The sequence below is a fragment of the Panthera onca genome, chromosome B1 (assembly GCF_046562875.1).
Source record: "Panthera onca isolate mPanOnc1 chromosome B1, mPanOnc1 haplotype 2, whole genome shotgun sequence".
NCBI lineage: Eukaryota > Metazoa > Chordata > Mammalia > Carnivora > Felidae > Panthera > Panthera onca.
The window spans coordinates 59878948-59903685 of record NC_138342.1 but is presented as its reverse complement, the minus strand read 5'-3'; the positions used below and the strand labels follow the sequence as shown (position 1 = coordinate 59903685).

The window sequence follows — 24738 nt, the reverse complement described above, 5'->3', positions numbered from 1 at the left end:
AGAAAATGTATGGGATCATTAATCTTTGGTACCAGCAATGCATGCCTCATGACAGTGTGTCTCTGGCTTGTATGTTTATTTCCCCTGGAAACTTTATGTTCTCAGGTTCCTAGCATCTGGACTTAATAACCCAAACTCTCATCTAACATACTTTGTTAGGAAGACTCAATAATTATTTGGCAGATAGTGAATTTCTGCTTCAGCACATTATATACTACTCCAAAGGTTCCAACTAATAGAGTTTCCGGATATACCTACACCATTAATTTTGCTATTATGGCTTGGAAATTGTATATTCTGGCAAAGTCAAAGAATATATTTGTGCTTTATAAATGTATTTTTGGGTGGAGGATGAGAAACTGATTTCTCAAGTTCCTGTAATATTGTTTTATCTCTCTTTGTATTTTGTCCAGTTCTCTGTCATTCTTAAGGAAGTACTCTATGGCCATGTCAGATTTGCAACAATGCCACAAATCATTTAAAACAATTTTTTTAATATTTATTTATTTTTGAGAGAGAGAGCATGAGTGGTGGAGGGGGAAGAGAGAGAGGGAGACACAGAATCCGAAGTGGGCTCCAGGCTCTGAGCTGTCAGCACAGAGACTGACACGGGGTTTGAACTCATAAATTGCAAGACCACGACCTGAGCCAAAGTTGGATGCTCAACCGACTGAGCCACCCAGGCACTCCTACCACAAATAATTTTTAAAACCAACTTCCTTCCCCAAAAGGAAAAGGAATGACTCCTTATGTGTGGCAAGACAGCAGATGGAAATTTTCTTGTTTCTCTCATATGAATTTCACCTGTCTAGTATACATGTGTAATTGTCTAAATTAAATGCTTAGAGAATTTTCCCATGCTTCTAAATGCAGGCCATTTAGACATGACCTCTATACACATCCACTATAATGAAGTGGAGACAAGCTTCAGGAAAATGAAGTACATGAATAACAACCAGAAAAACCTGACTGGCATAGGACTGGAAAAATAGTATGACTCAGGCGGTAATATGGAAAACACTCCACTTTCTCATATAGTTGATATAAAAATGACACTTAACAGCATTTGATGATGAACCAGAGAGAGTAAAGGGCTCCTTGACAAGTGAATGGCTCACCACTGAACTCTTGCAAGGCAACAAGGAATCAGATGCCCCAAAGGTAATTTACTATGCTTCCTCTTCCATTTATCTGGTTGGCTGATTCTGGGGTTTCTACAAGATTTCTACATGTATGAGGACATTCATTATCACAGCACCCTTTGGGGCACTAATGGGATGGACAGGATTAATGTCCTGATGGATTACAAGAGAAAGAGACTCTGATCCACATTTCTATACAAAGTGCATTGGCTTCAGTAGTTTGGTGGGCTGCAGTTAGATCAATGCATCCCTCACCTATTTATAATGCTATCTGTATGTGTAGGGTGGCTAAGCCTTTTTTTTTCCTTTACTTTTCTCCTCACATTAAATCAAATCTCTATATATCCAGCGACCTGTCTCACAGATGTGAATACCAAAAAGTACTGCTCAGACCACCCAGAAGGCATTCGATGGGACCAAATAGCAAATCAATCACCAAATGAAAATTTGAAATTGCTTTCTGTGAACTCTGTCTATGACCCATCAGTGGAACCTCCTTTCCGACCATGGAGGGTGTCAGCTACCATTGCCAGTTTCCATTTTGGTAGGCCAGAGTAAGGATCACTGCCATGTATGTTTCTAGTACTCTACCAAAAAGACTAACAATATGTCCTTTTCGTGACTTCTTTAAAAGAAACATAATCGTCATTTACTCCTGTCATTCTTCCCAGTCCTTTTTCCTCAAACCACTGAACATTCCTATCATACAGTGACACATCTGTAAACTAGATGGGTTGTTTGGAGCATCCTCCAAATCTCCTGGCAAGGCCTTAATGTTGGTACCCTGCCATAATCAACCCAAGATAGCAGGAGATAAAATATCCTTCCATCGACATTTGTATTGTAATATGGGGTCCTGACAAGCAACTACAAAAAAAAAAATCTCATCATTAGGTGTAAAAGAAGAAGAGAGACTTACAGAATCACTGGGCACTTCTCTTGTTCCTGTGGATGTCCTTTTTATGTTTCGACTTTATTCTCTATAAAGGTAGGTTGCTCGATGTCAAATACAACCTTCTAAAAAGATCTTTAAAGCTGACCTGATTTCAAAGATCTAGACTTTGCAATGAGCATCATGTCGTAAAATGTAAGCATGTTGTGAGCCACAGTGGGGGCAGCTGGCTCACTGATAGAGATCTCACAGTGACCATTACTACTTGTTTTATGAAATGAGCTGCATGGGCACTATGACCACAGCATTAGTAACAGTCTCTCTCAAAGAAGCTTTTGCAAATTTCCATCAACTTTTTCGAAACGATTGGAAGAAATCACCTCTGGGTTAAAGTGTTAGGCCTTCCCTTCTACTTGAGCCGGATTTGGGGGCTACCTTGTAATTACCTACCACAAAAGTTGATATCTTGAGTCAGACTGACCACATTGTTATGAACTGAATGTGTGGGTACCTCCAAAATTTCTATGTTAAAATCCTAATCTAGGATGCGATGGAATTAGGAGGTGGGATTTTGGGAGGTGATTAAGTCATGAGGGTGGAGCCCTCAAGAATGGAACTCATGCTTTTATTGAAAAGACTCCACAGAGCTCTCTCACTCGTTGCACCAGATGAGGATACAATGAGAAGTTAGCTGTCTGTAACCCAGGAGAGGGTCCTCATCCGAATCCGACTATGGTGGCACTGTGATCTTGGACTTACTCCATCCAGAACTATAAGAAAATAAATGCTATTGTTTCAGCCACCCAGTCTGTGGTAATTTGTTATAGCAGACTGAACTAACATACGTATCATCAAATTAAATGATTAACACTGAAAATCGTGTTGGTAACTTTTTTTTTACAATAGTAATAATAATAATAATGATAATAATAATAATAATAAAGTGATCAAGTTGTTCAAAACTAGTGCCATTTCCTTAGAAACTGGCAATACTCTCTGACTTTCCCATCTCGTATAACACACACTTGGTAGTAAGTAGTGCCAAACCATTTCCAAAAGACGCTTACTTTAAAATAAAACAGATGAGGGGCGCCTGGGTGGCTCAGTCGGTTGGGCGGCCGACTTCGGCTCAGGTCATGATTTCACGGTCCGTGAGTTCGAGCCCCGCGTCGGGCTCTGTGCTGACAGCTCAGAGGCTGGAGCCTGTTTCAGATTCTGTGTCTCCCTCTCTCTCTGACCCTCCCCCATTCATGCTCTGTCTCTCTCTGTCTCAAAAATAAACGTTAAAAAAATTAAAAAAAAAAATAAAACAGATGAACATAGGCGAAGGAAAAAAAAAGAGAGGGAGGCAAACCATAGAGACTCTTAACTACAGGGAACAAAATGAGGGCAGCTGGAGGGGAGGTGGGTAGGGGATGGGTTAGATGGATGGTGGGTATAAAGGAGGGCACTCACAATGAGCACTGAGTGCCAGAAGTAAGTGACAATTTACTAAATCCTACTCCTGAAACTAATATTGCACTGTATATTAACCTACTGGAATTTAAATAAAAACTTGAGACATTACTTTTTTTTTTTATTTTTTTAAATCTTTATTTATTTTTGAGAGAGAGAGACAGGGTGCGAGCGGAGGAGGAACAGAGAGAGAGGGAGATGCAGAATCTAAAGCAGGCTCCAGGCTCTGAGCTGACAGCACAAAGCCCGATGTGGAGCTCGAACTCATGGATTGTGAGATCATGACCTGAGCTGAAGTTGGACGTTTAACCGACCTGAGCCGCTCAGGTGTCCCAAAAGAACCTCACTTTAACATGCAATCTGGAGAATATAAATTCCATGAGAGCAGGAACTTTATATTGTGCATGGCTATATCCCCAGTACCTTGAAGGTACGTTGAATGAGAAATGGGTGTTGAGTAAATCCACGAATGTCTCAGTGGACGTATTATTACTGGATCTGGATTGATGTAGGTTAATAATATGTTTGATGCCACCTCAAGTGGCAGCTTTTGTTCCCATTAAGGCAACTTTAAGGAATTACTCCTGTAATGTAATTTAACACTAGAGATTTATAAGTACAGAGGATGATCATACATGTGACCCGTGGTAGGACTAAGAAGGAGAAAACCTGCTGTGGGATGGAGATACAAAAGGAATACAGGGCAAGAAGCTTACCTTACAGAGGCATACAAGGCAGGAGTGAACAACCAAGTGAAAGTACAAGGTAGTACAGAAGCAAGAACAAAATGAACAAGGCAGGTAAGACCTTCTATGGGAGTTTCGAGAAGATTGGGATAAGCATGAGTGCCTTCGAGTTGATTCATACGATATTGGGGTGAAGAACAGACTTGACCAGAAGAGAGTGGAGGTCAGAAAAGCAGTGAGGAGCAGGATGGTAACTGCAATGCGAAGTTAGGTGCTTCTGGATTAGTACCAAAGTGAGACTGGAGAGAAAAGGCAAATAATGAGCATACACACAAACACACACACATACTGTCTTCTGCCAGGGACCATACTCAGCAAGCTACATACATTAGCTCATGTGAGGTGATTATTTCACATAATCTTCATAACAACTTTATAAGATAAGCATTATTATCTGTTTTTCAGATGATAAAATCAAGTCTCAGAGAGGTGAAGGGATTTGCCTAAGATCATAATTGTTTTATGCAACAGAACTAGGATTCATACCTAAGTCAGCCTGACTCCAAATTGAAATCGTTTTAAGAAAGATTGGACATAATCTACGAAGAGCACGGAGAGAAAAGGTAACCCTCAGGTTTCAAAGGTGACATACTAGGCATACACAAGAGATCTATGGTAAAAGAAGGGAAAATGTAGATTAAAAGCTGCTTTAAAAGCACTCCAAGGTTTTAGTTCCACATCTAATATTTCTTAGAAAATGGTACTATATAATTCTAGACCCCTGTTTGTCCTCATATTTTGACTACAGGGTTGGAAGTTTGAGGAATAATTCTGACCAGATAGAGTCCCAAATTATAGACTCCCTTTTGTTGTAGGAGGGATTTCCTGTCAAGTAGAGATGTTTTGAAAAATGCAAAGTAAGCCTCCAGCTGCTTGGGGCACAATTCACAATTGTTTACAGTGTCATACTTCCCTACTTCAACAATGTTGAGCTACTTTTGAGTACAAAAGACCTTTTGCAATTTTTCTTCTTTGCCTTTGATCCGCTATTTCTCACCTGGAAAGAGCCCCTTCTTCTCCCTCTGCCCCCTCTCCACCTTATATACGCACACTTAGGTGAAATTCATTCATCTTTTCAGACTCATCTCAAAAGGGTTCTAGAACTGGCACCTTCGCTCCTGCTTATTTGAAAACTCTTAGAGTCATAATTGATTCTTCTCTTTCTTTTATATCTAATCATTCAGCCAATCATTCCGACCCTTCCTTTAAATTATATCTACCATCTAACCACCTGTTAACACTTTCACCCATTACCACGCTGGTCCACACCCCATCTTGGATAATTTCTTTCTTGGATAATTACAATAGCCTCTTAACAGGTATCCTATTTATATCCCAGCCTCTCTAAGGTCTACTTGATATTCAGTAGCCTTGCTACTTTACTTTACTTTACTTTACTTTACTTTACTTTACTTTACTTTACTGTAAAATCCAAATTCCTTTCCATGGCCTCTAAGGACCTACATGATATGGCATCCCTGCTGCTACCTCTTGGACTTTATTCCCCCCGATTCTTCCCCTTATTTACTCTGTTCCAGTTACAATGGTCTTATGGCAGCTCATGAAAGCCATTAGGCATGCTGATCCTCTAAATCTTCACACTTTCTGCTCTGCGTGGGGGGATATTCCTCTCCCATAAATCCACAGCTCCCTCCCTCACTTTGTTCAGGTTGGCAGCGAGTCTTCCCTGAACACCCTCTTTAGCGACCTTACTCTATTAATTCTCTAGCCTCCCTTATCTGGTTTTATTTTTGTAACACCAAACACTGCTTAATATATTACATGGATGTGTATGCATTTGTTTATTATCTGTCTTCTCCAACCTGATGTAAGCTACCTGCGGGTTAGGACTTTGCCTATTTAGATTATCGTTGCATCTCAAATGCCTGTCACAATGCCTGACACATAATATCCCTTCAACCCCTACTGCATCCCAGCCTCAGCCCTGCTCTGGCTTCCAGGAATTCCTGAGAGGGCCATGGGTGGCTCCTTCCCTTCTCACTGTGCTCGTCAGTGCTATTTGCAAAGGGCTCTTGTGAGGGGCCAGAGAAGCCCCTCAGACTGTACAGTGCTGGGAATCACGGGACAAGAACAAAAAATCATTGGCAGGAAATGAGCTCAGCTGTTGGGACCCCTGCAAGGCTAGGGTGTACCATTCTTGATGTAGTTTAAGAAAAGAGCAGGTTGTAAGATGGACAGATGAACCAGCCCAAGATCTGGGCCTTCTCCTTTTCCTTAATGTCCAGGGCAAGTCAGGTTAGGAGCTCCCTTTCCCTCCCTCCCTAGGACCATCCTCTCCCCATCCACACATTTCTCCCAAAGTTTGAGCACGGACTCTCATGAAAATTGTTCCCTCCAGTAGTTCAATGAGCTGGTGTTGGTCCTGTGTCATCCCTCTACTGCCTACAGGGTGGGATAATCTAGCTCCAGGAGGACACTTGGCCACACTGCTCTCCCAGCCTATCCATGGGAGGGTGCACACAGAACGCCATGGGAGGCTCCGAAGAGCAAGCAGGGCACTGAGGAGCGGACAGCAAACAAATAACACTGGGAGGGGAAGGCCCTACCCATGCCCTAGTCCCCACTGTGTCCCAGCCTGAACTTAAGATCCCCCGCACTGTCGTTTGTTTTTTTTTTAATTTTTAAAGTTGAGATATCATTTATATAAAACATTGTGTAAGTTTAAAATGTACAACAGATTAATTCGATACATTTATATACTGCAATATGATTACCATCATAGCTTTATTTAATACCTGTATCACACCACATAATTATCATTTCTTTTTTGTGGGAAAATATTTAAGATCTAGTATTGTAGCAATTCTGAAATATATAATACAGTATTGCTGACTAGATTCACTATGATGTGCGTGAGTTCCAGAACTTATTCATTTTCTAGTTGCAAGTTTGTACCCTTTAACAGCATCTTCCCAGCTTCCCCCCACCCCCGCCCCCAGCCCCTGGTAACTACCATTCTACTCTGTTCCTACAAATTTGGCTTTTTCAGATTCCACGTATAAGTAATACCACACAGCATTTGTCTTTGTCTGACTTATCTCAAAAAGCATAATGCCCTCAAGGTCCATCCATGTCGTCACAAATGGCAGGATTTCCCTCTTGCTCATGGCTGAAAATATTCAATTGAATATATATATATATGCCACATCTTCTTTACCCTTTCATCTACTGATTGACACTTTTGTTTCCATATCTTGGCTATTGTGAATAATGCTGCAACAAACATGATTACATAGATCTCTTTTTGATATCTTGTGCTCATTTCCTTTGGATACCCAGAAGTGGGATTGCTGGATCATAAAATCAACATGCAGAGGGGCACCTGGGTGGTTCAGTCGGTTAAGCCTCTGACTTCGGCTCAGGTTATGATCTCATGGTTCATGAGTTCAAGCCCTACATTGGGCTCTCTGCTGTCAGCACAGAGCCTGCTTCAGATCCTCCGTCTCTCTGTTTCTCTGCTCCTCCCCCCCTTGTGCGCGTGCATGCTCTCTCTCTCTCTCTCTCTCAAAAATAAAAATAAAACATTAAAAACAATTAAAAGAAATAAAATCAACATAAAGAAATTGGTGTTATTTCTATACACTAACAGTGAAATATATGAAAAATAAATAAAGAAAACGATCCCATTTGCAACAGCATCAAAAGCAATAAAATACTTAGGAATAAATTTAACTCAGGAAATGAAGAATGTTTACAATGGAAATTACATGACTTTGAAGAAGAAAATTGAAGAGGACACACGCAAAAAATGGAAAGATATCCCATGTTCATGGACTGGGAGAATTAATAGTGTTAAATTATCCATATTACCCAAAGCCATTTATAGATTCAGTGGCATTTGTCACAGAAATGGAAAAAAAAAAAATGTATGAGAAAAAATGTATGAGAAAAAATGTATGAGAAAAAAGAACAAAGCTAGAAGCATCACACTTCCTGATTTCAAACTATACCAGAAAGCTAGAGTAATTAAGACATTATGGTACTGGCATAAAAACAGACACATAGAACCAATGGAACCAAGTAGAAAGCATAGAAATAAACCCCTGAATGCAAGGTCAATTATTATTTGACAAGGGAGCCAAGAACACTTAGTGGGGAAAGGATACTTTGTTCAGTAAATAGTGTTGGGAGAACTAACTATATGTAGAAAAATGAAATTGAACCCATATCCAATACTACTTATAAAAATTAAGTCCAAATTAATGAACTTAAATATAAAACCCAACACTATAAAATTTCTAGAAGAAAACATAGGGGAAAAGTTCCTTGATATTGGTCTTAGGAATGATTTTTTTGGATATGACACCAAAAGCAAAGAAAACAAAAGCAAAAATCAACAAGCAGGACTACTTCAAGCAAAAAAGGCATCTGCACAGCAAAAGAAACAATCAACAAAATGAGAAGGCAATGTACAGAATAGGAGAAAATATTTGCAAATCATATATCACATAAGGGGTTATTACCCCCAAATACCTTATCAAAAATACTTGAGGAATTTAAACAACTCATTACAAAAAACAAACGATCCAATTAAAAAATGGACGGAGGACATAAAAAGACATTTTTCCAAAGAACACATCCAAATGACCAACCAGTACATGGAAAGATGCTCAACATCACTAGTTATCAGCGAAAATACCTGGCTGGGCATACATACAAAAACTTTAGTACTCGAACCAGGAGACATGCAGAGCCTATGTGGGCCCTGAGCCCAGGAACAGCAGATGGGACTTTCTAATAGGCTTTCCCCTAGTTCCTGCAGGTTTCACTAGAGCTTACTTAAAGTACCACTGCCCTCACTACTGGAGTCTCTCTGGGGTATGCCTGGCCAAGGCCCTTGGTCTCTAGCTGAGCCCCACAGCAGCAGCAATAGCTCCATTTCTTAGGGCTGGGGACCCTGGGTCCACTGCAGATTCCCACCATGAGGCGTTCAGCCCTACCTCTCGTTCAAACGACCCAATTTAGTCAAGGCTGGCCTGTCTCTGCTATTACCCTATCTATCTGGAATCAGTATCACCCACTCTGACCTACCCTGGGACACTTTGGGAACCCTTGCTCAAGAAGCAGGTCACCTGGGGCCAGTTTGTGCCACAGCAAGATGAGCAGGGGCAGAAGGAAGCTCAGGGACCACCTAGCTGGCTCCCTTCCCAGCAGACCCTAAGTAGACCTCATGCTCTCCTGCCATGTCTCACTTTGTGGGTTTCTCTTTCTTTTCTGGTCATAGCAGGTGGTAACTTGCATGTCTTTCCTATTCAGGATGAGCTGCAGATGGTGGCTGAGTCAAGGCAGGCATCTAGATCTTCTCCCCTAGCTATGTTTCCAAGTCGTGAACATATTGTATGACATACATTTCAGTAAAAAAGTATGACTCAAAGAATTTGAAGGGCTATACTGAAAACATCAGTCATGACCAGGAGATCAAAAGTAAGGTCAGTAAAGAGACATGAAAATGGAAACCACAAAGGGACCTGATACAATTTTCAATATTGCATGAAGTTGTCAAAAAGTGTCTTGTCTTTACCGATGATTGAATAATAAAAATGAGTTTAATTAGAACTGAAGACATTTTGGTGAGATTGTACTATCTACACTTTGCAACAAAACAAAACAAAACAAAACAACAACAAATATATATATATATATATATATATATATATATATATATATATATATATTTCGAGGGCGCAGGCAAGCAGGGGAGGGGCAGGAGAGGGAGAGAGAGAGTCTTAAGTAGGCTCCACACTTAGTGTATATATTTTATATACAGAGTTCAGAGTTAATATTGTAAGATCTGACCCAAGACACGACTTCACTGACATTAGGCATCCACTGACCCCACAGGAAAGAGTTAATACGTGGATCATGTTTTGAAACTGACTAAAAAAGCAATGAGGTATTCACAACTAAAAGAATTCAGGGTAGACTGAATTGTATGTAGATGCTGGATGAGGAAATCTCTCTGTGTCTTTGTCTCTGTCTCTGTCTCTCTTTTGTCAAGAGATTAGTCTTCAAGTTCTTATGCACAGAATGGATCATTATTCATCCAAGTATGACTTCCCATCTAGAGCCTATGGATTCCACATCCTTTTTGCTCCCACATAGAGTAGCCATGTGGCTATATTCAGGTCAATAGGATGCTCACAGGAGTGATGCATACAACTTTTAGTTCAATTTTCTTAAAGGTAAAGTCACATGCCCTCGTCTCTCTTTTACCTTTCAATGGAAGAAAACATGGATGAGCAGGCAATTCAATTTCAACTGTGTGGATAAGAAGAGGGTTCAGGTGGAACAGTGTTATGGGCTGAATTATGACTCCCCCAAATTCATATGTTGAAGTCCTAACCATCAGTCCTTCAGAATGTCACCATATTTGGAGATGGGGTCTTTACAGAGGTAATTAAGAGGAGACCATTAGAGTGGACCTTAATCCAAGACGACTAGTGTCCTCACAGGAAGAGAAAATTTGAACACAGACATGTACAGAGGAAAGACAAAGTGAAGACAGGGAGAAGTTGGCCATCTACAAGTCAAGGAGAGAGAAGCCGCAGATGAAATAACCCTGAGGACACTTTGATCTCTGACTTCTAGCCTCCAGATTTGTGAGAAATAAATTTCTGTTTAAGCCATGCAGTGTTTGGAACTTACTTATGGCAGTTTTATCAAACGAACACAAACAGCAAGATGGATGAAAACAGTCTCCCTGAATGAAGAAGGGCTGTCTAACTCCATAGACTTTTGTAGAAGACAGCTAAGCTATCTTGGAGTTCAGGTATTTTGTCATTCCTTTGTTACGGCAGCCTCATCTATCATCTGGTATAATACTGAGAGAGGGGAAAAATAGAAACAACTGATCATTTAACAAAGAGACAGAGTGAGGCAAATTATGATATATTCACTAAACATAACCAGGAACCAGGACTTCTGTGTGGAAAATGGCTGATAAAAATCTAAGGGTATAAGACATATTCCTCAAGCAATGTAAAATATGCAGACGCAAAACATCTGGAAGCAACTATAGTTTAAAAAAAATTGCTTGTGTTAGAGTAGGCCCTCTTTTCCATATAATGTGGCTTCTTTACTCTTATAATTTAAATTGGTTTCATCAACACTGTAATGTACCTTTAGACTTAGCTCTGTAATTTCTATGTAGTCCTGTACCTGCAGGGCAGCAGAGAGGATCACTCTTGGACATCAGCCCCACCTATTCGGAGTCTGAGAAAAGAGCCTACATGTTGTTCCTGCCTCTCTCCTTCCTTTTTCAGCAGTTCTTTCCAGCATCATTCTATTCCCTGTTTTGGTACAGACCAGTGAGTGGAGAGGTGTGGTCAGGAATGGAAGACAGGGAGGAGAGATGGTAAAGAACAAGGAGCAGACAATCCAGTCCCTTTCATTCCATTGCAATCCCTGAAGAATTCATCATAAAACTGATGCAAAGCTATTAAAAGCTTCAAAAGATTACAGAAACATCTGTGTGGTAGCTAGGAGGTGCAAATAGGGCCTGAGAACTCGCCAATGTGAACCAGGTTAGCCTGAATTAACAGCACGGGAAGTCATTAATTAGATTGTTCAGTTCACCAAATCCATTCAGAGAACTGCTGTCATAAAAGCAGCATAATTATGAGCTTGTCCAAGACTACAGACTACTTTCCAGTCAGAAGAAGCAATTTACAACTCATACCACTTAAGCTCTCGTTTCCATCTTATGAGGATACAGTCTTATTTGTTAGAAATGTATGAAGTTTCTCTCAAAGCTACTAATGGAAAATGACCAGGAGAAGGTAGATAGGTTCCACTGTTGTTATTATTTTTTTAATCTGTATAGGAAATCTAAATTTTTCAGATAAATTACTTGTTGCATGATTGTTAGTTATTACAAACAATTCTTAGACATACAAAATAATTTTTATCACAGATGCTTTTTAAAATACTGCTCTTCTTTTACTGCCTTAAATTAGAAGGGAGAGGCATATTCAGGTAATGGAAGGGGAATGGTGGTACCTGTCAGAGGCTGGAAGCAATGAGGTACCATCTTGAATTCTATGATTGAGGATCAATTCAAACCAAAATAGCATTTCAATTCAGTAATAACTTTAAGGCCCCATTAACTCCTCAAGGGACCCAGAGAGGAATGGTGTTGAAGAAAGGTCCTAACTTGGATCTATTATCAAGAAAAGCACCAGTGTGGATTTCCTAGGAAAGGTGCTAAGCCAAGCATACCTGCAACCCTCAACAACATACCTGGGTAGTAATCCTGAGACACTATAATCAAACACAATTGAACAGTCACATAGTAGAGGCGATCATGGCATTGGATCTGAATTTGAACTCTATGACCACTAATTTCCCTAGACATAGAGATAAATATGGGCAGTGCTCACTTTTCACAGTAGCAGAAAAAAAAAAAAACAAAACATACAAATGACTGTGCAAGCTGAAACAGCGCAGAGCAGTTTTAATAATCATTGGAGGACATTACATTTGTTCAGTAACCTTTAAAAATGTTGGTGAAAACATTAAAAATTCTCTCTCTATGGTTTATAAATGTATAGGGAATTGAAAATAGTAAAACATTTATTTAGTATGCCATAATTTATTTAAAACACTAGAAAAATTGAGTATTAAAGCCTTTTATTTATTTGTAAAAACCTATCAAGAGTAGTTTGAACAGTTTTTGTGTTCTTCTGGTCACATACCATGCAGTATACGGTGAGCATCTTTCCTATGCCTTGGTGAATTTCAGATTCCTTTCCAAATTTGGATCAGCTTCTAACATTTTGTATTTGCATGTTAATGCCATTAAATATATCTGAGAGTTCTTTTATTTATTTAATTTATTTATTTTAAATGTTTAATTATTTTTGAGAGAGAGACAGAGCACGAGCAGGAGAAGGGCAGAGAGAGAAAGAATCTGAAGCAGGCTCCAGGCTCTGAACTGTCAGCACAGAGCCAGATGTGGGGCTTGAACCCACAAACTGTGAGATCATGACTGGAGCCAAGGTCAGACACTTAACCGACTGAGCCATCCAGGCACCGCTCTGAGAGTTCTTTTTATGTGAAGTTTTATGCCAGTGTCACTTCCTCTGGGACACTGTTGTCCTTTTAGCAGCAACTACTTTTCTCATTTACATGGAGAACTTCACCTTTGCTAAGTTCCTCTGGCTCCATATCCAGAATCTTTCAGCATTATCACTTTTTATATCTTTGCTGGCAATTCCCTCTGTTTGTGATCTACTTTTATAAAATGTCATGTGGTTTATTAGTGGGAAAAAAGGAGTCAATAGAACTACACACTTCACTGAACTGAGTAAGATGTCCCATGAACAATCACCAACAGACTTAGAAGAAGTGATGTCATTGGCCGCAGATCACTGTGCATATTTGTTATTTGCATAATGATTTCTACATTGAAGAGCTGGCAGAAAAGTGTGCACTTAATGCAGTTACAGGTAATATAGCAAACTAACTGAAATTCAAACCACTCTGTTGCAGGATTGGTGTTATTTAACTAAACTATGGTAACTGATATCTGTGCATATCAGAACCACATAGAGTGAGGGCTGACATACACTGATACTCTTGTCTAGACACTTTTAAAACTTGCTATTGTATATATCCTAGGGGGAACATAAAAGAAATAACTTCATGTCTTAAAAGGAAGTATTGGGGCACCTGGGTGGCTCAGTCAGTTAAGCATCTGACTCTTGGTTTCAGCTTGGGTCATGATCTCATGATTCGTGGGATTGAGCATCTCTGACAGCACAGAGCTTGCTTGGGGTTCTCTCTCCTTTCCTGTCTCTGTCTCTCTCTCTCTCTCTGTCTCTCTCTCTCTCTCACAAACACACACACACACAAAATAAACTTAAAAAAAAGAAAAATGAAAGTATTAACATAGTTAAATACAGAATAGTGAAGACAAAGCAGGGTAGAAATTCCAAATGCCTGGCTATGAACACACAGTGTCCCATTATGTGTCATCTCTGGGCAAAGATGCCCAGGCTTTGTGTGCCTCTGTAAAATGGGGGATAATAACAATACTTTATACAGCTATCTTATAGGGCTATCATAAGAATTAAATGAATAATTTAGGGGTATAAAAGGCTGAGAATGGTAACCACCGCTCAAACGCCAACTACTATTATCACTAAATAAAGAATAATTCCAAATGGCCTGAGAAGAGGGTTTCCCCATGTAAGAAATCCTTTCCTACCTTCCTTACTCTCCGCATAATTTTCTACTAGATTTGCCTGCCTCTTCTCTAAGAATATTGGCAATTTTGTGACCAAGGTGGAAGGGAGTTGTTGGAGGAATGGTGGAGGGAGGGACAATTATTTCCCTCTAGGCCACCAGCTCAGGAAGGGCCATTTGACTCTATTCTGGGCTCAGGAGAAGGAGAATGAAGAAAGAAGGAAGCAGAGAACAGAGCAGAGAAAAAAGTGAGAACAGGAAACCCTAGAAGATGAAGGAAGATGTAGTCTGGAGACAACTGTATTTACACCAAAACCAAAACCTGATATTAGCAACAAAAAGAAATATTTAGGATGATTTATGTCTCCTTCCATCAAGAACTATAGTAAAGGGTGATGCAAGCTTCATGCTGTATCTGATACAAAATAGCACTCAGAGGAGAGGTGCCTGATTCAAAACTGAGGCCAAAACATCTCATAATAAAGATTACACGTAGGCATCCATATTTTCTTAGAAAGAAAATAGATACAAACGACTCCTGGTTTCACAAATCACTGAATTTGCAAATATTTATATATTTCTAATATTTCTCAAATGGGGTCCATGAATGAAATTTTTCTTTAAAAATCATTCCCACCAACGGCCACCCTGTTTCCTTTATTCGAGAGCTGAAAATGTCTGCAAGGACAATTTACTTTAACATTTGACTTTACCTACACCCATTTGTTTATCTTGGCTATACAGTGAGAGGGAAATGTTCACCGATACTCACAAAGCAGCCACACTTTCCCTCTGGCAACCTGCAGCCACGGCTGCCTACAAGTTTTACGGCATAACCCAAGTTGGAGTTCCTCCCTTGCAGCCGAGGGATCATCCCTCACCTCAGGTTAAGTCCCGATGAAGAACCTGAAGAGCAACATGTCAAAACCTATCACTTGCATGTTCCTCCGGGTGGCTGAGTCACGGCCTCACTGGCAAGGTCTTCTTTACCAAGTCCAGGTCTTCCTTAGGGCCCTGGTTCTGTGATCCAGGGGGTGAGCAAGGGTAATATTATCAATAAGATGGGCGTGGCCTTATGACAGAAGCAGAAAAGCCTGACCTACCCAAAGTTTCTGTGTTTCTACATAACCGTTTGGTAGCACTCAGCTGGATGTCCAAGATGCAGCACACACAAGGGCTGCAAGGAGCCACTCCTGTCACTGCTACCATTTAACCGATAACACCACTGACGGCCAGGGAGGCTGCAAAGTTCCTGGGTTACGATGCTAGGTCTAAAACACCTCTCTGTCACCCAGCCCAATGCACTTGCCTGTTTATCTTACGTCTTTGTTTCTCTTTGTCATTTCCCTTTTTTATTTCATTACATACCTAGATATGCATAACTGCAGTTCAGTTTAATAGATTGTGCCAAATGGAATGGTACGCGATCTGAAGTGCATATTCGTGTGTGACTAAGCATACGCGCACACCCCCAAAAGCTCATTTTTAGTGTTTTTATAATACCCCACAAGCAAAAAACATTCTTAGCTAAACATAAGAATACGTGGAAATGTTTTGAGACCAATGAACAATTATACGAGAGAAGGGTCTCAAAAGATGTGTTGCACTGCTGGGTAAGTTTGCTCTACGAGCAGAGTCAAAGTTGCAAACTGCAAACATCTCTGCTTTTCTTGCCTCGAGCTGGCTATCACGTTCTGTCTGTGCCATCTGGGTGCACCAGAAGCGTACGGTGATTTTGCAATAAACACGTGGTAACTGTAATGTCACCAAGAAGCAGAATGACAGTGCAAAAATAAAGAAAAAATGAGGTCAGGTTTTAAAACAAAATGTATCCTTACCCCTTGAAGTTGAGAAATTCACATAAATTATTGATATCTGATATTACTGATTGAACATGACAAGTGAAATAAAGAAATGAGGTCACTTCCTGAGGAGTTCAGCACGTACATGTAACACGCACCTGTACACAGACAGCCGTGGTTACCCGCAGAGATCCCCCTGCTGACTGGAAGCTCCATCATTGGCAGGGACCTTGCGAACGACCGCCTACGAGAGCAGTGTGCTGTCGGTACTTTGCTCTTATTCGCCATTCTGTCCCCAGAATGTATTGCTGCACATGTGTCCCCAGGTTTTCCTTCCTTTCTTTTTTTTTTTTTTTTTTTTTTTTTAGCACCAGGTTCAGATTGCCTACGTGATACAACCTGCAATCTCACAAACATGGGACCAATACCCTAGAACACTTGGCTGCCTGCATGTTAGGTTTCATTCAATACCATGCTAGGACTTCGGTAAATCATTGCCTGATGACCAGATTCCAAGAGGAAATGTACAATTGGAATTATTTTAAAAATCACATCATCTAGGGGTGCCTGGGTGGCTCAGTCGGTTAAGCGTCTGACTTTGGCTCAGGTCATGATCACACGGTCCGTGAGTTGGAGCCCTGAGTTGGGCTTGTGCTGACAGCTGAGAGCCTGGAACCTGCTTGGATTCTGTGTCTCCCTCTCTCTCTGCGCCTCCCCCACTCACACTCTGTCTCTCTCAAAAATAAACATTAAAATTTTTTTTAAAAAATCATGTCATCTATTATTCCTTTTAGTTTGTCTATAAAGACACACCTATGGCTGATAAAGTTCTTGACATGGCCCTGCTTTTTTGGCAAAATGATTAATCTAATATATATGTATATATTAGATTTCTAATATGAAAATACCTCCATTTACTAAATTTATATCTTATTGGACGACTAAGGATTCCTAGATTATACTGAAAATCTGAATGCATCCAAGTATCTGACAAAGATATGTAAGTAAAATTGGATTAGGGGTCAGGTATCTAAAACTATCTGTGTAGGGGCTCAGTAGATAAGGCATTGAGTTACAACTGTTTTTTGTTACTACATATTTGCTGCCTTATCCCCTTCAATGGCCATAGAAATGTTATCCTAGTTCCTCTTCCTCATCCTCTTTAAAATACAAGTGAGGAATGTTGACTTGAATTATCCAGGTAACTCTCCAGATCTGAAATATAGTTAGGATTAGCAAACACACCCCAAGGCTTTAAGAGTGAATGGCTGAAATTGTGGAAAAAGCCTAAATGTCCATCAACTGATGAATGGATAAAGAAATTGTGGTTTATATACACAATGAAGTACTACGTGACAATGAGAAAGAATGAAATATGGCCCTTTGTAGCAACGTGGATGGAACTGGAGAGTGTGATGCTAAGTGAAATAAGCCATACAGAGAAAGACAGATGCCATATGTTTTCACTCTTATGTGGATCCTGAGAAACTTAACAGAAACCCATGGGGGAGGGGAAGGAAAAAAAAGAAAAAAAAAGAGGTTAGAGTGGGAGAGAGCCAAAGCATAAGAGACTGTTAAAAACTGAGAACAAACTGAGGGCTGATGGGGGGTGGGAGGGAGGGGAGGGTAGGTGATGGGCATTGAAGAGGGCATCTTTTGGGGTGAGCACTGGGTGTTGTATGGAAACTAATTTGACAATAAATTTCATATAATAAAAAAATAAAAAATAAATAAAATGTGCCTCAAAAAACAAAAAAGAGTGAATGGCTGAATATATAGCATGGATAGCAAAGTATAGAGACACTCCAAAAAAAGTAAAAATAATGCCTGGTACAGAAGGCCAGCGGCATTCTTTCACTAAAAACCTGCAAAACCTATACTATAAGGAACTTAATTTTTTTTTAATGTTTATTTATTTTTGAGAGAGAGACAGAGCATGAGTGGGTGAGGGACAGAGAGAGAGGGAGCACAGCATCTGAAGTGGGCTCCAGGTTCCAAGCTATCAGCACAGAAGCCAACACGGGGCTCAAACTTGAGAACTGAACCGGGAGATGGTGACCTGAGCAGAAGTCTGATGCTTAACCGAATGAGCCACCCAAGTGCCCCTAATATAAAACTAAATATTAATGGTGTAATTGTATTTTCCTCCCAAGAAGTGAGAGAAGGAAAGAAGGAAGAAGGGAAGAAAGACAGGCAGGGAGGATAAGAAGGAGGGAGGGAAGGAGGGAGGGAAAAAGGGAGGGAAGGAGGGAGAAAGGTAGGAAGGTAGGAAGGAAGGAAGGAAGGAAGGTAGGAAGGAAGGCAGGAAGGCAGGAAGGCAGGAAGGCAGGAAGAAAGGCAGGAAGGAAGGCAGGAAGGAAGGCAGGAAGGAAGGAAGGAAGGAAGGAAGGAAGGAAGGAAGGAAGGAAATATGGAAGTGACTAAACTTTTGCCCAGAGGAAAGAGGTGTAATGATTATCAACTTAATAATGCTTGCATCAAATACAAAGTTTCTCTTTCTACCATAAAAACATGCAAAGGAGAATCTTTCATTTTCTTCACTTATCGAAAGAGATAGTTTATTACCTTCAAAGTCCACATCTCCAACCAGTTTTGTCTTTCCTGTCACTGGGTCATGGACATAGTTGATACCCACATCAATTACAGCAGCACCTTCTTTAACCATATCAGATGTGATCAACTTAGGAATACCTGAAAGCAAAACACAGTTGTAAAACACTCTGGAAAATATTTAAACTTTGTCCTTGAGCATACCAAAGGTTTATACAGCTAATGTTTTGTTGTCATGGCTTTAAAAAAATATACAACATACACCGTTTCTAGGAAGAGACCAACGGCACTTGATCATTTCCGATGAAGCAGAAGAATAAAGGCAGCACATGGGGGCTTCTGTGCTTAAAATCCTACCTGGATTTACCCTTTCACCTCAGAGATTGCTATCAGATTTCTCCAGATGGATATCCACTGGAGTCGCATCCTTGTATATTTCACATACTATAAATAGCATAGGGACATCATGGCTATGAAACAGGCTCCTGTTGAGGTTGGGTGGAAAGAAAACTACTTGGAAATTGGAGGTAGAGACAAAGAAGGGTGAGGTGGGGTGGGGGTGGGTTGGATAAAAAGAAAAAAATGAAGTGAAAATAATTTAAATGCTCAGGGTGGTGGTAAACTTTAAAGTGCCACACACATAGTGGTATCTTATCAACTCCAAACATGAAGTGTTATTTTGAGCTTTCTTCTTATTTTGTCTTTGCTTCTTTGATTCATTATGTCTGTATATGACTTGGAAAGGTATAAGATATACTAAACTCTACTATTTCTCCATTGCAGTGGGAAAGATCGCTCTACAGAGATCTTACATCACCATGCATTTTCTATAATTATTTTCAAACTTTATTTCAAGTACAACAGTACCAGCTAACAATGGTTAATGTTCCAGTTATTTTTGTTAATAATTAAAAACCATTCCTAAGCTTAGTGACTTAAAATATTTTATTATTACATTTCGTGGTTCTGTGGGATGACTGAGCTCAGCTGGATGGATCTTCACTGGAGTCTTTCACATAGTTGGACTCAGACAGTGGCTGAGGCTGGAGTCACCTCAAAATGTGACTAGGCTGGTTGTCCAAGATGGCTCACTCACATGGCTATCGTTGTTGCTCATAGTTGGCGGAGCTCAGTTGGGGCTGTCAACTGGGGCATACAGGCATGGACTCTCCTGTGGCTTGGGCTTCCCACAGCCTAGCGTCTGGCTTCCAAGAGTGAGTGCTCCAAGAGACAGGAAGCAGAAGTTGCCGGTCACTTAAGCCTAGAACCTGGGAGCTGGCACAATATCATTTCTGTCATATTCTATCAGTCAAGCAGTGACAGAATCTAGTTAGATTTAAGAGGACAGACAGAAACTCCATTTCTCAGTGGGAGGAAAATCAAAGGTTTTGTGGCCATCTTTAGTCTATCACAATGCTTCTGGTGGACACCGTGTCTAGCAGGTGATTTACCCCTTTTCACATTCTACATCCTTTGCATGAAAAGGACTCAATGTTGTGTTGTCAGAGGCTTTCTTCTACCTAAATTATCCACTTATGCATTCCAGATGGCATATGATTTTTAGTACAATTAAGATTTTAATGGCTATAAAGAAACAGTCAGTGCTAAAATAGATGTAGCTACCTGATACATTCCTTAGTCACATAATAATATAACCAGTGAGGCATCAATGTTTGAAATATGTTTTTTTTCTCATGCTTTCCTACCCTAGCCCATAGAACTTCTTTTTATCAGTTCTAGCATAGATATTGAGTATTATTCTAAAGATAGTAATAAAATCCCATTTTTTTCTTGGAATCCAATAGAAAAAGAAAACCTAGCCTTTTGGCTCCCTGAGCAGTGCCATGGCAATCTGAAGAACAAGCACCTTAAGAAAGGCAGCATAAAGGGAGCCAAGAAGAAAGTGATTGATCCATTTTATAAGAAAGATGGGTATGATGTGAAAGCGCCAGCTGTGTTCAATATAAAAAATATTGGAAAAACACTAGTTATAAGAACTCAAAGAACCAAAATAGGATCTGATGGCCTCAATGGTCATGTTTTTGAAGTGAGCCTTGCTGGTCTGCAGAATGATGAAACTGGATTTAGAAAATTCAATCTAATTACTGAGGATTTTAGGGCCCAAACTGCCTGACTAATTTCCATAGCATGGATCTTACCCGTGACAAAATGTATTCCATGGTAAAAAAAAAAAAAAAAAAAAAAAAAGGCACACCATGATTGAAACCCATGTTGATGTCAAGATTACTGATGGTTATTTGCTTCATCTACTTTGTGTTGGTTTTACTAAAAACTGAGACAATCAGATTCGGAAGACCTCTTATGCTCAGCACCAACAGGTCCACCCAATTCAGAAAAAGATGACGGAGATCATGACCCGAGAGGTGCAGACAAATGACTTGAAAGAAATGGCCAATAAATTGATTGCAGATAGCATCAGAAAAGACATAGCATCAGAAAAGCCTTATCAGTCTATTTATCCACTCCATGATATCTTTGTCAGAAAAGTCAAAGTGCTGAAGAAGCTCAAGTTTGAATTGGGAAAGCTCATGGAGCTTCATGGGGAAGGTAGTGGTTCTGGCAAAGCTAGTGAGGACGAGACCAGTGCTATATTGAACGAGCTGATGGATATGAGTCTTAAACAGTCCAAGAATCTGTTCAAAATTCAGACATTTAATGGTGACAAAAAGTCTTATGTGTGATGTTTAATTATCGATCATTCTTTTTAAATAATCTAAGCTTGGTGAATCCGATGTTCTGATGTGAACTTCCCTGAGTTGTTGTTTGGAGTTTATCCATTGCTCTTAGTTACTAAAGAGCTCTGACAGGGTAGTGATCTATTTTAAGCTGTAGTGATCCGGATGCAAGTTTTATAGATGGTTAATAAAATCTTTTCTTTTTTTAGAAAAGCCGTAAGTTGATTATAGATAGCTGCAGAAAATATTTTTAAGATGAAAATGTTGATGAAATAGTTACTAAAATCCAGCTTTTGAGAAAGATCCAGATTTCTCTCTCGGTTGTAATAGTTCATTACATTTGCTCTGAGAATATCAGACTGGCAATAACAAATGCACAATTTTCAAAATAGACGTAAATGCGAGCTTGATTTTAATTGTTAGGAAAATTAAAAAATAGAAAAACCTTAAATATGTGTTTATTTTTTTCTGATGATGACATCACATATGTCCACTGTAGAAAATCTAGAAAAAATCTAAAAGTTTAAGATAAAAATAAAAATCACTATAATCATGCCGTTCAAAGATAATAAGTATATTTTTATTGTATTTCTTTCTAGGATTTCAAAATACTTATATATAATATATATATAATGTATATATATAATATAATATCATATAAAATATGATACCTATAACTTTGCTTATATTGTGACTATAAATCCTACCATTTTGCCATTAAAGTTAAATTATGAACATTTTTCCATTTTATCAATTATTTGAAATTTAAAACCTACATGAAATAATTTATCACATGGATTATCATAATAAGTTATGCAGTCCTGAACTCTAATATTTTGCTATCATAATTAAATGTGGTGGTGACCACTTATGTCCAGAAAACTACAGATCGTTTCTTAGTTGCAGCATCAAATTCGACAAAGTGTTTCACTGAACCCTTATTTACACGATGGAAAACTGTGGGTTGGATGAAAGCTCCAATTGGTACAATCCTGGATAGTTAAATAACGTATTCCAAAACTATTGGTCAATGCATCTGTAGGAAGGTCTGCAGAGGTCTTCCATGAAAAGTATTTGTCAGTACCATTTTCCAAATTTTTAATAAAGAACTTGGAAGAACACACTGGCACTGTTATGGTTATTTTATCTTTGTTTTCCTCCAGGTCTATTTTCTGCCTTTCTCTGCTCTCATCTATGCCAGCAGCAGGGCTAATCCTTAAAGAGGTCTTGTGTGCTACCTATATCTCTGGAACCCTGTGACAGCCTTGAGGACAAGCTCAAGCTAGCCTACTGGAGGATATAAATCCTGTGGAGGGAAGCTGAGTCATTTCAGCTGAGGCCATCCTACACGAGTCAGACTCTAGCTAACCACCAGCTGAAGGCAGATGCTTGAGCAAGCCCAGTCAAGATCAGAAGAAACAAGCCACGGTCACTGTCACTGACCAGCTGAACCCAAATTCATGGGAAATAAAAAAAAAGTGATTCTTTAAGGTGATTGAGTTAGTTTTGTTTTTGTTTTTCTTAACACAGCAATAGCTGCATAGCCCTATATTTGTAAATGAACAAAATTGGATAGAATAGCTAATAGGTAGCCCACTTTGGAATGATGGACTATACAAGTTGCAAGAAAAATTTAAAAGGGGATAAATGTATAATTCTGACCAGGTGCTTTACTTGACTAAAAGCTCATTAAAAACTATTAGGCTACTCTAAGACAAACAGTGTCCAGATATAAGGATATAATGTTTTCCTCTATATTTTTAGCAGACTCTCTGGAGTCATTGGTTACATCCAGGGGCTGGTCTAGAGAAGGATAATTAGAATGTATCTAGAACTCATGCCATATGGAGCAAGTGCTATCGAACTAGTTGGTTTAATTGCTTACTACCAGTCTGCAACAGGGTAAAAAAGCTTCTGCACAATGTAAAACAACTATATCACTAAACACATTGTTTGATTCAGGTAGCTTTATTTATTCATAGCAATGTTTTTTCAGTGAAGTATGTTGATTTATGTTCTGGTGCAGCGCCTTATCTTGTTGTGAACCTAAGGTTCCCAGAGGTAAGAAAGAGTCATGGACGAATACTGGTCCACACACTGAATACCTCTGAAATGGAATGGTTGAATAAACTCAGGTTGCCTATCTCAGGAAAAACAAAACAAACAAAAACAACTGAAAACGAAAGCAGAACCCAATAATCGTGGTCGTGTTGTCAATATGTTAAAGAGTAGATTTACTCTACATGTTTGCAGAAAGAAAAATAAAAGAATGAGGGAACAAAGGAAATAGCTTTCAGCTCATTATAGAGAATATTTTAAGAATAAGAAAACACTACACAAAAAGAAACTGTATACTGCCTTTATTCCTCACTAGAAATATTTACTATAGGGTAAAGGAAGAATTAATTAATTAATTAATTAATGTCTTCCATTTCTATGATTTAAACATTGTCTTTTTGTGTCATCAAATTAAATGTTCTTTTCTTTCTTCTCTCAACTAATTCATTTCTGATCCTTGCAGACTTCTAAAAAAAATTTTGTAATGTTTATTTATTTTTGAGAGAGAGAGAGAGAGAGAGAGAGAGAGGGAGAGGGTGTGCGGTGGAGGGGCAGGGAGGGAGACAAAGAACTCGAAGCATGCTCCAGACTCTGTGCTTCAGCCCAGAGCCCCATGCCAGGCTCGAATGAACTCATGAACTGCAAAATCATGACCTGAGTCAAAGTTGGCCACTTAACCGACTGAGCCACCCAAGCACCCCTGATCCTTGCACTCTTCTGACCCTGTCATAGAAATAATACAGATTTTACTTAATGCTGGAATTATAACAAATGGACATTCAAAATCTGTTTTAGATATCTTAAATACTCTAAGTCATCCATCTACATTGTTGTCTTGTAGAGGAAAATGATTGGAAGTATAAAGTTGTTCATTAATTACATTTTTAAAGGCACTGAAAAGAAATTTCTTAGACATGATATATTTAGTTCTCCAAGTATACAAATGCAATATATTTACATTCTTACTGTTTGATAACAGTGAAATAGAATTAAAATCCATTTAAATATTTAGTAAATATTTAAATATCAATAGGTTTTTAATGCTATTAGTATGTGGAGTCAGATGGTTCTTTTTTTTTTTTTTTTTTTACATTTTGTTAAATTTGCAAATGAACAGTGATTCAAGTAACTATTTCCTATGAGATTTATGTATTTACTTATTTCTTACATTTTGCCAAGATAATTCCATGG

The 24738-nt window shown here is 39.2% G+C and overlaps 1 protein-coding gene and 1 pseudogene across 1 annotated transcript in view; one reads left to right on the top strand and one right to left on the bottom strand.

The window, feature by feature from the left end:
* The window catches only part of MTHFD2L (methylenetetrahydrofolate dehydrogenase (NADP+ dependent) 2 like), a 145606-nt gene that overhangs the window by 10347 nt on the left and 110521 nt on the right, over nucleotides 1–24738 (bottom strand). The window contains exon 7 of the mRNA XM_060654872.3: nucleotides 18809–18934. Coding sequence (XP_060510855.1) covers nucleotides 18809–18934 — 126 coding nt within the window. The remainder of the gene's footprint in view (nucleotides 1–18808; nucleotides 18935–24738) is intronic.
* On the top strand, nucleotides 19260–21470 carry LOC132692830 (small ribosomal subunit protein eS1 pseudogene; annotated as a pseudogene).